Here is a 15,659-nt window from a genome sequence, read left to right as displayed (position 1 = left end):
TTTTTTGCTCTGACATGCACTGTCAACTGTAGGACCTTATATAGACAGGTGTGTGCCTTTCCAAATCATGTCCAATCAATAGAATTTTCCACAGGTGGTCTCCAGTCAAGTTGTAGAAACATCAAGGATGATCAATGGAAACAGGATGAACCTGAGCTAAATTTCAAGTCTCATAGCAAAGAGTCCGAAAACGTATGTAAATAAGATTTTTTTTAAATTTGATAAATTAGCTGAGATTTCTACAAAACTTGTTTCAGTTTGTCATTATGGGATATTGTGTGTAGATTGATGAGGATTTTTAAAAATGTATTTAATCAATTTAGAATAAGGCTGTAAAGTAACAATGTGGAAAAGGTCAAGGGGTCTGAATACTTCCCGAATTGACTGTATGAAAAACACGGTATGTATCTTGTGGATTGGGTCTAGAATTTAAGCTACACTTGATTTAAGGGATTGCACTTTTGGGACTACACCATGTTTTCCTTCAAATACCAGGCTAACAAAATCAAGCCAGTTCAATATATTTGGTATATGACTCAGGTCTGGTGTATGCAAATAAGGGACATAGGCCCATTGTAAACAACCTGTATCAATACACACAACATAAATAATATTAAAATTATTTAGGTGTGGAGATAAGACTTCAAATCAAATGTGATTGGTCATGTATACATGTTTTAGAACATACTTCCCGAAAGCTGTGATTTTAGTTTCCATAAACATTTGCCTTGGCTGTGCTTGGAATTGTTGAGGAACCCCGTCATGGATGCATTTCTTAACACTGTTTTGCGGAGTTATGGCAAGAATGTGGGATGGCTACATTTCTGAATGAAAAGACTTCCTCCCCGAAGTCCTCGCGGAGGAAGAGGACCCGGTAACTTTAGCAACAGCATTGATTAAATGACCACAGAGACCATTGCCAGAAAGTGAAGGAGAGGAGGCGCATAGCCAAGCTGACTGCACAGGCATGCACATAACTATAACTTCTGAAAGTGACGCCAGAGGCCACCGCTCCACCCCGCAAAAGGGGACACAGAAAAGTAACTTCTTCCTATAAAACACCACCACTCGTTTGGCGACCGGAGCCAACGCAACAGTTTACAAGACCACACTAGCGACAAGGCTAAACGGTACGCGTCTATAAAATCAAAAGTCGAGGAGATAGTTTGAGAAAAAAAGTGACGTTTGGAATTGCAAGCGCACACCAACCAGCAAGAAACGCTTGTGAAGTTTCTCCCAGATGCTTGGCGCCATGAGCCGAATGTCCTGCTTCGGTGTTCTTCTCAGGACGTCTGTCGTCCTATATCTGTTTCTCAAAGTAAGTGATTGATTTATATTTGACAACATAAACACAACTTGGAGAGGTTTTACGGTCTTGTTTTTTTCTATAGAAAAGCCACAATATTGTGTCATAAATGACTATGCTGAACATTGCACCTGTCGCGTCAGGTAAAGTTATGTTATTTTGCCAGCAAGCGGCTGCTGCGTGTAAGACTTAGGCCTATCACTATCAGTCTGTATAGAGGGTCTGTAAACATGAGTTTGTAAAGTCATTGAATAATAATAATAATGGAACATCTTATTTTTTTCGATTTTTTTTCCTTCTGTCAAATCCATTCAATTTGAAAGGTTACAGAATGTATTCCGTTTATGACAGTGCTTCCATTGTGCAATGAATACGGTCTTGTTGGAATTGGGACTGTAATCAATTCATGTCACTAAGTAATTAATACATTGACCTTTACGTTTCAACAATATTAAGCTATTTATTCGCATGGGGGCCCAGGATTGTCTTCATTCAGTTGGATGTGAGAGAATGTGTTAATCTCTCTCAAATACCCTCACATTTTTTGACAATTATTTCATACAGTAAATGCAAAAATGCCACTCTGGGATTCAGTATTTTATATTTAGGCATAATATGGGTGTGATTCTTATTGTTCTCTTTAGGCTATTTGATATTTATTCATATGTCTTTTGTTAAAGGGTCTTTCAATGGACTCAACATGTACAATGGGCTACACAACAAGCGTATTGCCAGCTACTAGATTAGGTACTACAGACCCATCTGTAATAGTAGAACGTCATATTCATACAAACACCAACAATACCAACATAGACTTAATTCGCAAGGAATAGGGCACAATATACACAAACGCAACATTAAACATGCTTTGCACAAACAGTGCTTGCAAAAGTTGTCAGACCCCTTGCATTTCTTCATGTTGTATTGTGTTTCAAAGCCGGATTTAAATTGTTATAATTGTTTACAAAAAATTGTCAACAATCTACACAAAATACTCTAATGTCAAAGTGTAAGAATATTTATTACATTTTTTTTAGATAAATAATCATATAGTTGTTGCATCAGTATTCAGCCACTTTGTTATTCAGCCAAAATTAGTATTCAGCCAAAATTAGTATTCAGCCAAAATTAGGTCAGGAATCAAATGTTGCTTTACAAATCACATAATAAGTTACATGGACTCACTCAGTGTGGAATAATAGGGGTTGACATGATTTTTGAATGACTAACCCTTCCTCTGTCCCTCCATACATACATCTGTAAGTATTGAATTTCAAGCACCCATCTGTAAATAGCCCACCCAACTACCTACCTCATCCCCATATTGTTTTTATATACTTTATTTGCTCTTTTGCACACCAGCATTTCTACTTGCACATCATCTGCACATCTATCACTTCAGTGTTAATTTGCTAAATTGTAATTACTTCGCTACTATGGCCTATTTATTGCCTTACCTCCTTACTTTATTTGCACACACTGTATATAGTTTTTCTATTGTTTTATTGACTGTATGTTTGTTTATTCCATGTGTAACTGTGTTTTTTTTTGTCGCACTGCTTTGCTTTATCTTGGCCAGGTTGCAGTTGTAAATGAGAAGTTGTTCTCAACTGGCCTACCTGGTTAAATAAAGGTTAAATATATATGTATATTTTTAATTCAACTACAAAGACCAGGTATATTTTCAAAAGCCTCATAATGAAGGACAGTGATTGGTGGATGGGTAACAATAACAAATCTGACATGAAATATCTCTAAGTATGGTCAAGTTAATAATTATGCTGTGGATTATGTATATATAAAACCACTTCAAAGATAGTTATTCTTCTGAACTGAGCTGCAGGACCGGAATAAAACTGCTCAGGGATGTTAACCATGAGGACATCCGTAATAAAGAAAAATCTATTTTTTTAAACAGCTACAGAGTTCAATTGCTGTGATGGGAGAAAATTGAGGATGGATCAACAACATTGTAGTGACTCCACAATAATAATAATAATAATGACCTAAATGACAGAGTGAAAAGAAGAATACAAACATACAGAATACAAATATTCCAAAACATGCAACAACTACAAAAAACACAGCAAAATAATCATTTTTGAGCCTGAATGTAAAGCCCTATTTTTTGGGGGGAAATCCAACACAACACATCACAGAGTAACTACCTCCTTATTTTCAAGCTTGGTGGTGGCTGCATCATGTTATGGGTATGCTTGACATCAGCAAATACTGGGGAGTCTTTCCAGGATAAAAAGAAACAGGATGGAGCTAAGAACAGGCAAAATCCTGGAGGAAAACTTGCTTACCAATAAGACAGTGAGTGAATGGCCAAGTTATAGTTTAGACCTAAATCTGCTTGAAAATCTATGGCAAGACTTGAAAATTGCTGTCTTGCCATGACCCCAACATCTTAACAGGGCTTGAAGAATTTTGAAAATAATAATGGGGAAATATTGCACAATCCAGGTGTGCATAGCTCTTTTATAGACTTACCCAAAACTCACAGCTGTAATCGATGCCAAAGGTGTTTTTAACATGTGTTGACTTGGGGAGTTGAATACTTATGCAATGACAATATTTTTGTTCTTGAATTTCTATGAATCTTTAAAAAATATATAATTTTTCTTCCACTTTGACAGAGTATTTTGTGTAGATTGTTGACAAAAAAATGACAATTCAATTAATCCCACGTTGTAACACAATACATTGTGAAGATATCCAAGGAATAGTTTTGCAAGGCACTGTAGTTGCTGGAGCCCATTAGCCATTTAACCTGTGCTTATCCAACCACTATTTGACTATAAACTAGGTCCACCGCTCTCCAACTGATCTTTCTGGAGAGGGTGAGTGAGAATGGCGTGTGAAGATGTGTGAGTCCCACACAAAGGGGTCAGGAATTGAATGAGGACTGTGTGTGTGTGTGTGTGTGTGTGTGTGTGTGTGTGTGTGTGTGTGTGTGTGTGTGTGTGTGTGTGTGTGTGTGTGTGTGTGTGTGTGTGTGTGTGTGTGTGTGTGTGTGTGTGTGTGTGTGTGTGTGTGTGTGTGTGTGTACTTGAGAGGGCTGTGCTTGTATCCTGACATGATCATGCTGTTTTGGACGTGGGTCCTCATATACAGTGGGGCAAAAAGTATTTAGTCAGCCACCAATTGTGCAAGTTCTCCCACTTAAAAAGTTGAGAGGCCTGTAATTTTCATCATGGGTACATTTCAACTATGACAAACAAAATCAGAAAAAAAATCTAGAAAATCACATTGTAAGATTTTTAATGAATTTATTTGCAAATTATGGTGGAAAATAAGTATTTGGTCACCTACAAACAAGCAAGATTTCTGTCTCTCACAGACCTGTAACTTCTTCTTTAAGAGGCTCCTCTGTCCTCCACTCGTTACCTGTATTAATGGCACCTGTCTGAACTTGTTATCAGTATAAAAGACACCTGTCCACAACCTCAAACAGTCACACTCCAAACTTCACTATGGCCAAGACCAAAGAGCTGTCAAAGGACACCAGAAACAAAATTGTAGACCTGCACCAGGCAGGAGAGCTGGGACCAAAGTAACAAAGCTTACCATCAGCAAGGGCATTGAAGATGAAACGTGGCTGGTTCTTTCAGCATGACAATAATCCCAAACACACTGCCCGGGCAACGAAGGAGTGGCTTTGTAAGAAACATTTCAAGGTCCTGGAGTGGCCTAGCCAGTCTCCAGATCTCAACCCCATAGAAAATCTTTGGAGGGAGTTGAAAGTACGTGTTGCCCAGCAACAGCCCCAAAACATCACTGCTCTAGAGGAGATCTGCATGGAGGAATGGGCCAAAATACCAGCAACAGTGTGTGAAAACCTTGGGAAGACTTACAGAAAACGTTTGAACTCTGTCATTGCCAACAAAGGGTATATAACAAAATATTGAGATAAACTTCCACTATTTTCCACCATAATTTGCAAATAAATTCATAAAAAATCCTACAATGTAATTCTCTGGATTTTTTTCTCATTTTGTCTGTCATAGTTGAAGTGTACCTATGATGAAAATTACAGGCCGCTCTCATCTTTTTAAGTGGGAGAACTTGCACAATTGGTGACTGACTAAATACTTTATTGCCCCACTGTATAACGTGTAGGCTACAGGAGTAAGACTTCAGGCTGAGAGAGAGAGCTCAGGGCAACGCTTTACATCCGTAATCTTAAATTTACTAAATGATTTATTGAATAATATAACATAATATTGAAAAGTGAATCAAAAGTATTCCACAAACGGCATGTGCTGACTTGCTTGTTACAAGTTAAATACATATGTTATTCCAATGGTAGTTCCACTAGTAGTAGTTTTGAAGGGTGGTTGCTGGAAGAGCTGTGCCTATGAAAAATGCCCCAAACAGTGAGAAGCTTTGGTTTGGCGTGTCCACCCAGCCTAAGGGGTTCCCGAGTGGCGCAGCGGTCTAAGGCACTGCGTCTCAGTACTTGAGGCGTCACTACAGACACCCTGTTTCGAATCCAGGCTGTATCACAACCAGCTGTGATCGGGAGTCCCATAGGGCGGCGCCCGATTGGCCCAGCATCGTCCGGGTTTGGCTGGAGTAGGCCGTCATTGTAAATAAGAATTTGTTCTTAACGGACTTGCCTAGTTAAATAAAGGTTACATTTCAAATGAAAACATTTTAAACGGGGTAATTTAAGGGTGATGAGGAAGTGGTGATGTAGTGATGTGGTAAGGCGATGCCTTATCACCTTGCCAACTTCTATGAAGAGTACACACAGTGATCGTGATGAGAAGAGGTCATGGTACATATGCAAAATGGATTTTTAATCCTGTTAATATAACACAGGTAGGAGAGACAGTCCGGCCTCTGAGGTGAACTGCACTATAGTTAAAGGGTAAATATCACAAGGGAAGTTAGCAGAATCTGTTGTTAAATTTAAGCATTATGCTAATTGTATTTGATTTATTTTACTTCACCTTTATTTAACCAGCTAGGCTAGTTGAGAACACCTTTATTTAACCAGGTAGGCTAGTTGAGAACACCTTTATTTAACCAGGTAGGCTAGTTGAGAACACCTTTATTTAACCAGGTAGGCTAGTTGAGAACACCTTTATTTAACCAGGTAGGCTAGTTGAGAACTTTATTTAACCCTAGTTGAGAACACCTTTATTTAACCAGGTAGGCTAGTTGAGAAACTTTATTTAACCCTTTATTTAACCAGGTAGGCTAGTTGAGAACACCTTTATTTAACCAGGTAGGCTAGTTGAGAACACCTTTATTTAACCAGGTAGGCTAGTTGAGAACACCTTTATTTAACCAGGTAGGCTAGTTGAGAACACCTTTATTTAACCAGGTAGGCTAGTTGAGAACAAGTTCACATTTGCAACTGTGACCTGGCCAAGATAAAGCATAGCAATTAGACACATACAACAACACAGTTACACATGGAATAAACAAAACATAGTCAATAATACAGTAGCACAAAATGAAACAAAAAGTCTATATACAGTGAGTGCAAATGAGGTAAGATAAGAGAGTTAAGGCAATAAATAGGCCATGGTGGCGAAGTAATTACAATATAGCAATTAAAACACTGGAATGGTAGATGTGCAGAAGATGAATGTGCAAGTCGAGATACTGGGGGTGCAAAGGAGCAAGATAAATAAATAAATACTGTATGGGGATGAGGTAGGTAGATAGATGGGCTATGTACAGGTGCAGTGATCTGTGAGCTGCTCTGACAGCTGGTGCTTAAAGCTAGTGAGTGTGATATGAGTCTCCAGCTTCAGAGATTTTTTGCTAATTAGTTGAATTCATTTATAACCAAATCAGCAGAAAAATTGGGAAATGGGAGGACTGAGAAGGGTGACCTAGCACTGGGTGGAAAGATTTAAGTAAAACCGTATAATGATCCAATGTTCAACTTTGAATATCAAGGTCGTCCTCTGAAGTGGATAGTGGGAAGAAGGATTGGCCATATTGGATTTAGAGAAAATTAAACCTTTATTTTAAAAAGTACAAAATATTTAACAGAATTCTTCACTGATATTACTTCATAACCTCCACATTTTGCTCTACCGTTGACCTCAGATCTTTTACGGTCAATAAGGAACATTGTTTGAAATAGAGAAAAGCTGTGAGAAATAGACGCTACTATTGCAGCCATTTTTCTAATAACCCTCAGTTTGTTCTAGGCTGGCCCCTGGGGGACTGTGGAAGGCTTTGAGATTAGGATTTGTATGTGGTTGAGAGCGAGTTCCTATTGATAGCTCTCGGGTACTGATAACCATGGTTGTGAGAATGTGTGCGTGCATGATTGAACAGTGGCTGGCAGTGGCACCAAAGGGAGAGATTATGGTGATGATGATGGTGGGTAGAGGACCGATTAGATAAGACCCATTTCAGAGGAGGGCACCTTTGTGTTTCACAGCTCAAAGGACCTAGGGGTCGAAAGGTCAATAGGGAAAAGGCACTTGAAAGTATTTTACATAATCTCGTTCCTGTTATTGTTCTTGCTGGCAATTTTTTTTGTTCTTTTGCTTTTTCTCTTACCCTCTTTCTCACCCACTATGTATGTAATGTTCTCCTCCCATACTGACTACATCACTCCCACTTCTCTTCCCCGCTTTCTCATCCTTCCCCTTCCTCTTCCTTCTCTGTGCCCCCTCTCATCTACTGTTTCCCAAGGGTGAAAGTATTCAGACCCATTGACTTTTACCTTATCAAATCAAATGTATTTATATAGCCCTTCGTACATCAGCTGATATCTCAAAGTGCTGTACAGAAACCCAGCCTAAAACCCCAAACAGCAAGCAATGCAGGTGTAGAAGCACATGTTGTTACGTTACAGCCTTATTCTAAAATGTATTAAATAATCCCCCCCCCATCAATCTACACACAATACCCCATAATGACAATACAAAAACAGGTTGTTCACATTTTTTGCACATTCATTTAAAAAAAACGGAAATATCACATTTACATAAGTATTCAGACCCTTTCCTTTACTCAGTACTTTGTTGAAGCACCTTTGGCAGTGATTACAGCCTCAAGTCTTCTTGGGTATGACGCTACAAGCTTGCCACGCCTGTATTTGGGGAGCTTGTCATATTCTTCTCTGCAGATTCTCTCAAGCTGTCAGGTTGGTTGGGGAGCATGGGTCGGGAGCCCTCGCTCCCCTCTAGGGGTCCAATGGAAGGACATGTACAAATCTGGGCGAGTGATGGAACTGATAGGTTAACATTGGATCTGAAGAGCATCCAGTTTCCCCATTGGCCCATAGGGTCTTTGTTTTGTGTTTTTGATACTGTATGGAAAATAACAGATCAAATCAAATCAAATTGTATTTGTCACATACACATGGTTAGCAGATGTTAATGCGAGTGTAGTGAAATGCTTGTGCTTCTAGTTCCAACAATGCAGTAATAACCAACAAGTAATCTAACTAACAATTCCAAAACTACTGTCTTATACACAGTGTAAGGGGATAAAGAATATGTACATAAAGATATATGAATGAGTGATGGTACAGAGCAGCATAGGCAAGATACAGTAGATGGTATCGAGTACAGTATATACATATGAGATGAGTATGTAAACAAAGTGGCATAGTTAAAGTGGCTAGTGATACATTTATTACATAAGGATGCAGTAGATGATATAGAGTACAGTATATACGTATGCATATGAGATGAATAACGTAGGGTATGTAACATTATATAAGGTAGCAGATGAGCGGGAGAGACTGTTTTCGTATTGAAATGCAGAATTGAGTTTACAAAACATTAAGAACACCTGCTCATTCCATGACAGACTAACCAGGTGAAAGCCATGATCCCTTATTGATGTCACTTGTTACATCGACTTCAATCAGTGTAGATGAAGGAGGAGGAGACCGGTTAATGAAGGATTTTTAAGCCTTGAGACAGTTGAGACGTGGATTGTGCCATTCAGAGGGTGAATGGACAAGACGAATGGTTTAAGTGTCTTTGAATGAGGTATGGTAGTAGGTGCCAGGCGCACCTTTTTGTGTCAAGAACTGCGACGCTGCTGGGTTTTTCATGCTCAACTGTTTCCTGTGTGTATCCACAATGGTCCACCGCCCAAAAGGACATCGAGCCAACTTGCCACAACTGTGGGAAGCATTGGAGTCATCATGGGTCAGCATCCCTGTGGAACACTTTCGACACCTTGTAGAGTCCGTGCCCTGACAAGTTTTTCATGTTTCGTATACTCAGTGTGTGTACTAAAAGCAGGCGACAAGTTGACATAAAAACAAGGGAGCTAAATTTTGTTCACCGTCAAGTATCGACAGTCAATCTTCCAAATGCGTTTATTTGCATTGAATGCCACCTCCAGCACCCACACAATCAAAAAGACAGCATCACAATAGACTGTCACATCCCTATTTATTTCGTAACAGGGAAATTTGTATGTGATTTGTACACATGAAAGGATTTCAGACGGCAGCATCGACATGGCCTCTGAGATCAAATAGCCCTGTTAACTACAGTGTGGGTGGTGAGATAGCAGCTACAGTTCGGAGAGCGAGACCCAGCAATTAAAGACCCAGGAAAAGTACATTGCTTTGCATGAGTTTATCATGGAATGATTACTCTCGTCTGTGTGTGTGAAATGACTTCTCTGCCCGTGAACTCATTTTTGATGGGAAAATTGTGACGTTGCTATCAGTGGGTCCATCTCGGGAACAAGGAAGCGAGTCCTGTCCCCTTTTATAGTTACGTACGCAGCTGTGTACAAGTTGTGGTCACATCTACATTTAGGGGTGTTTTCCTGGAATAAAAAGCATAGGCACACACACACACACACACACACACACACACACACACACACACACACACACACACACACACACACACACACACACACACACACACACACACACACACACACACACACACACACACACACACACACACACACACACACACACACAGGTTAGATGGGGACGGAAGACTTTTGAGTAAAGGCTTTACTGTACTTTGTTCCCTAATCACATTTGTGACACAATACCTCTGTTGAATTCCTCTTTCCATTTACACTAACACAATCACAGCACTTTGAAGTCATGTTTGGTGCCACGCAACACTGGTGGTGGTCAGTGACGTTTATTATGAGGGAAGACAATTAATTATTTTTCACGAGCATGGCCTTATTTCTGTTACATACAGCATGTTGGATGACTATCATTCATATTCCATTTGCCCAGTTCAATGTAACATCGATAGGTTTAGGCTACTACATGATACTCAAATGTTCCCTATAACCATCATGAGGTTTCTACAACCTAGTCTATGAATTAAAGTTTACAACTTAGGTGCACACAGGTCGAGATAAAAAATTGAGATGACAGACCTTGACACATGGACAGACAGTGACACATTCAATACCGTCTTGCACACTCTTGCCTGCATCTAGCTTATCTAATCATTAGTCCAACAGTTGCAAACGAGAGTTTCTATTGGACAAATTCAGGTATTTTTTATCCCCGTTTCGTTTGCTTTCGTTTAACAAACTTCTTTCAACAGAATCGGTGGAATGAATACACCCCTGAGCACGCATAAACATAGTTCACTTTCATAGCAGCCACATCATTTTCCCTCTCACCTTCTCCCTTTGTTTGAACCTTTTCGCTTCAAAGAACAACACATCAGCTGTATGTGATCAGGCGAAAAAACCTTTCCAAGCCAAACCATGTCATAACCGCTACACACAACCTACATCATTGTCCCCATATTAGCTAAAGTTAAAAAAAAGAGTTCTAGTGTTGTGTTGGTTAGTCATAGCCAGCTAGCTAACATAGCATCCCTCTGTTTGAGCAGAGTGTTTGAGTAACTCAACTAATCAGCTGCATTTGCTAGCTAAGTAAGTGAAACTGAAACTGAAAAAAATGACTAAATCTCTCTCTTGCTTCTCCTTCATTTTTGAAGAAAAAACAAGTATAATTTGTTGAAAACTTTTCAATTATTGTCTCGCTCTCTCTTTGAGTCAACTACTCACCATATTTTATGCACTGAAGTTCTAGCTAGCTGTAGCTTATGCTTTCAGTACTAGATTCATTCGCTGATCCTTTGATTGGGTGGACAACATGTCAGTTCATGCTGCAGGAGCTCTGATAGGTTGGAGGACGTCCTCCGGAAGTTGTCATAATTACTGTGTAACTCCATGGAAGGGGGTGGGAACCAAGAGCCTCCTAGGTTTGTATTGAAGTCAACGTACCAAGAGGAGGACGGAAGCTAGCTGTCCTCCAGCTACACCATGCTGCTATCCTACAGAGTGCGGTTGAGGCTAATATAGGCCTTCATTGCAAAACAGTGTGTTTTAATCAATTCTTTGGTAACGTGAATATATTTAGTATAGTTTTATTTTAAAAGGATTACTTCTTCAAGTTTTAAAATGTTTATTTTTATTCACTAAGGAGGATGGTTCTTCCTCCTCTGAGGAGTGTCCAATGCGCAACATATAGAACTGACATCTTATCCTTAGGACTTATTAAGCCTGATCTCAAACAGCACAGAGGCTCCTGTGTCCATCGCGGGTACGGCTGTCACAAAACTGGTCATGTCAAGTGTGCTTTAATGGAATGCTGCACAGCCCACTCCCTCTATCCCCTATCAGAATCCAGACAGGCCACTTCCAAATTAACAGCCCCAAACATGTTGCCTCCTGAACAGGCCTCTGACTCCTCTGCATGTCTATAACGCCTGACAAAGAGACCCAGGGCTACAGCCCCATGTGAATGAGAGACCAGCTTTTCTCACTGACTGACTGACTGATTCAAAGCTCTTATTGTCAGCAGATGCCTAATCGCTCCCTCTATCACTGATGGCCTATGAAGGCGCTACGGCCCGGACGTTGGGATGCGCAATGTAAAAGACGTTTTCTTTTTTTTGGGCTGGGTGGATGGGGAGGGGCTGAACTGGAAAGGTCAGGGTGAGGAAAATAAGGACAGAGAGACAGAGAGAGAGACAGAGAGAGAGAGAGAGAGAGAATGAGAATATATATAAAGAGAGAGTTTAGCACAGCGAAAGAGTCGACAAGTTGGCGGGTTACACCGTTTCCCCTGAACTGGGATTTAGTGTATGGTTGGTATGATAAAATTGACACTTCAGCTGTGGATAAACATAGCTCTCAGTATCCAAGATCTTTGTGAACCACCGATTGGCTTCCCTGTTTTACAATGAAAGAAGGAAAATTGCCCAGTATTTCAGTCCCATTAGCGTTCTTCATGCACTATGCCGCTGTGGGTCTGTGGTGGTTTGCTCTCATAGGTATTGTGCTGTGGTGCACAACTGCTGACCGTATCGACACACACACACACACACACACACACACACACACACACACACACACACACACACACACACACACACACACACACACACACACACACACACACACACACACACACACACACACACACACACACACACACACACACACACACACACACACACACACACACCCTGTTGTCCACTGTTTGCTGGGCTGCCTGTCTAGCGTTTTTGCGTGAGTGCGGCTGCAGCTTGGGCAGTAACCTGAGCAGGGAGAAGTGGTGCCGACTGTTATACAATAAGGCCAGATAGGCATCTCCACACAGCAAAGCACACTATAGCACCGCCGGCCTGGGACACCAAATACCACTCAGCTGATTTCCATAGATCCCGATCAGAGCCACGATACAGTAGGTGGTGTGGGACACTAGAGTGGGAGGTAGGATGGGATGAAAAAGCACAGGTACATGTACACACACGCATGTACACAGACGCAAAGGGCTGCATGCACACACACACACACGCATGTACACAGACGCAACAAAGGGCTGCATGCACGCACGCACGCACGCACGCACGCACGCACGCACGCACGCACACACACACACACACACACACACACACACACACACACACACACACACACACACACACACACACACACACACACACACACACACACACACACACACACACACACACACAAAGGGCTGCATGCACACACACACACACACACACACACACACACACACACACACACACACACACACACACACACACACACACACACACACACACACACACACACACACACACACACACACACACACACACACACACAAATGACCCCCCTCAAAAAAATGACCCCAAAAAAAGAGACAAAAACGACACAGAAGACAAACCTAGATAACAACTAGCTAATCCACTGAAGATACTTGTCTTTTCTTTTCAAAACTTCAATTAAATTACCAATAAGGGATTTTCCTTTTTATTGACTACTTTGGGCCAAAAGTAGTGACTGGCTAAACAGTAACTGGAAAACAATCTCTCTGTCACATCTGCCATCCACTGACTCCGGGAAACTCAGCAAACAAATCCAGAGGCAAATGTATCCGAAAATGGCTGCCATCAAACAGACATTGAACTCTCTCTGGGGGACGTGGTGTGACACAACTGGCTTTTCTCCTAAAACCCTTATCTTATCTGCTACACGGTTACAGTCCACAGACAAAATGATCGATTCAGAACGCTTCAGTCAGTACCGTGGTGTTCGATGATGCTCGTACAGGTTGTAAATGTGATCGTAGAAAGGACATTATAAAATGGTTTTTGGGGTTGTAAAATGGTTCAAATGTGATTGCTGTTTTGGTGCGCTTGTGCTAGATGGGTATGCTATCACTTAATGTGTCGTCTCGATCATCCTTCAACATATGACTAGCATAGCATAACAATGGGTGCGATTCATTTTTGGCAGATACAAAATGTCCGCCCGAACGCCCGCTAAAGCGCTGGCAGAAACAGACTGGCATATACGGTGAGACAGTTAATAAAACCTGTAAGCTCAAGTCCTGTATAATACAGACAGAGGCTATCTCGTGTACATCTTATCATGGCTTTGGATGGAGATATCATCCCAAATTTCCCTGCAGGGTTAGTTACCGTTTTAGCTGCAGTTTTTACTTCCTCGTCGCTCACTTCAATTAGCCATTGATGTCTGGCTACCGGTTAATGAACAGTTACAGCCCACAGAGAGAAGCGGACATGGCTGATGCCACGACTGGATGTCTGGATCAGGGACAGAGACCATGCGTGGTGAGAGAATGTCCACACTCGTTTGATAGAAACACCACAGACGTTCACCATGGCATAGTCATTGATTACACTCCAAGCGTTCCAGTCTAACTTGTCGTTCAAAGGAACGTCTCCCGGAGGCGCACCACCGAGCAGCGGTGTCGTCTCCTCAACCAGACGAAGGAGTCCGAGCGTTGGTTTGTTAGACCATGTCGGGTGGCACTTCTCTTCCTTTGTTTGAGGTGGAGGTCAAAGGTGACTGCCAATATAGAGGAAACATCAACATAAAAGGGTCTTAATAGGCCGTTGGGCCACCGGAACATCTTAATTGTGCCTTGGCATAGGTTCTACAAGTGTCTGGTACTCTATTGGAGGTGTGCAACACCATTCTTCCACGAGAAATCCCATCATTCGTTTTTTTTGTTGATGGTGGTAGAGGAAATGTTGTCTCAGGCGCGGCTCCAGAATCTACCATAAGTGTTCGATTTGATTGAGATCTGGTGACTGAGAACCACACCTGTGTGGAAGCACCTGTTTTCAATATTGTTTGTATCCCTCATTTACTCAAGTATTTCCTTTATTTTGTCAGTTACCTGTACATCCCAGTGTAATTACTGGCTGAGAGGACCTGTGTTCCTTCCATGCTGTTATCAGGGTGTGTCGCAGGCCAGGCCAGGGTGGGCTACTTGGTGCCAGGATGTTGTTTCAGCTTAAAAACAATGACTAGGTCACTCAGGAGAGAGACCGACTGGCTGGCTGGCTGGGAGAAGTCCACACAATGCATGTGGAAATGTGCCTTTGGCTTGACAGTAAAACGGTACACGTAATGAAAGATACGTTTTTGCAATATCTACAAAGTCAGAATGACATTTGTCATGAACTTCACACATCATAGACACACATAGTGCCTTTTTGAAAGGGAACTGCATTGGGTGAAACATATTTCTGAATGAGTTTTGTGAAAACCTGTTTAAGGTTTTCTATAGCATGGGTATACCTGGGTGATGCTGGTTCCATGACCAGCCAGAATTTCATGAGGTCGTGAAAAGTCCAGCATTTCAAGCAATTAGCTAGTTCACAGATAGTGCTTTGCGATCTACGATCTACAAAACATTAGGGACACCTGTTCTTCCATGACACAGACTGACCAGGTAAAATCTATGATCCCTTATTGATGTCAATCATTGAATTCACTTCAATCAGTGTAGATGAAGGGGAGGAGACAGGTTAAAGAAGGATAGTTTTGCCATCCAGCCAACTTGACACAACTGTGGTAAGCACTG

At 41.2% G+C, this 15,659-nt stretch overlaps 1 protein-coding gene across 5 annotated transcripts in view; it reads left to right on the top strand.

Moving 5' to 3' along the window:
* The first annotated feature begins 1,011 nt into the window (after positions 1-1,011).
* The window catches only part of LOC124039144 (receptor-type tyrosine-protein phosphatase eta-like), a 71,975-nt gene continuing 57,327 nt past the window's right edge, over positions 1,012-15,659 (top strand). For all 5 annotated transcript variants that reach the window (XM_046355068.1, XM_046355051.1, XM_046355042.1 and 2 more), the window contains exon 1: positions 1,012-1,318. In XM_046355068.1, coding sequence (XP_046211024.1) covers positions 1,241-1,318 — 78 coding nt within the window. In that variant the 5' untranslated portion in view covers positions 1,012-1,240. The remainder of the gene's footprint in view (positions 1,319-15,659) is intronic.

This window comes from Oncorhynchus gorbuscha, linkage group LG01 (genome assembly GCF_021184085.1).
Source record: "Oncorhynchus gorbuscha isolate QuinsamMale2020 ecotype Even-year linkage group LG01, OgorEven_v1.0, whole genome shotgun sequence".
Lineage (NCBI taxonomy): Eukaryota > Metazoa > Chordata > Actinopteri > Salmoniformes > Salmonidae > Oncorhynchus > Oncorhynchus gorbuscha.
Note: the sequence above shows the minus strand (reverse complement) of the source record. Positions and strands in the feature narration are given on the sequence as shown.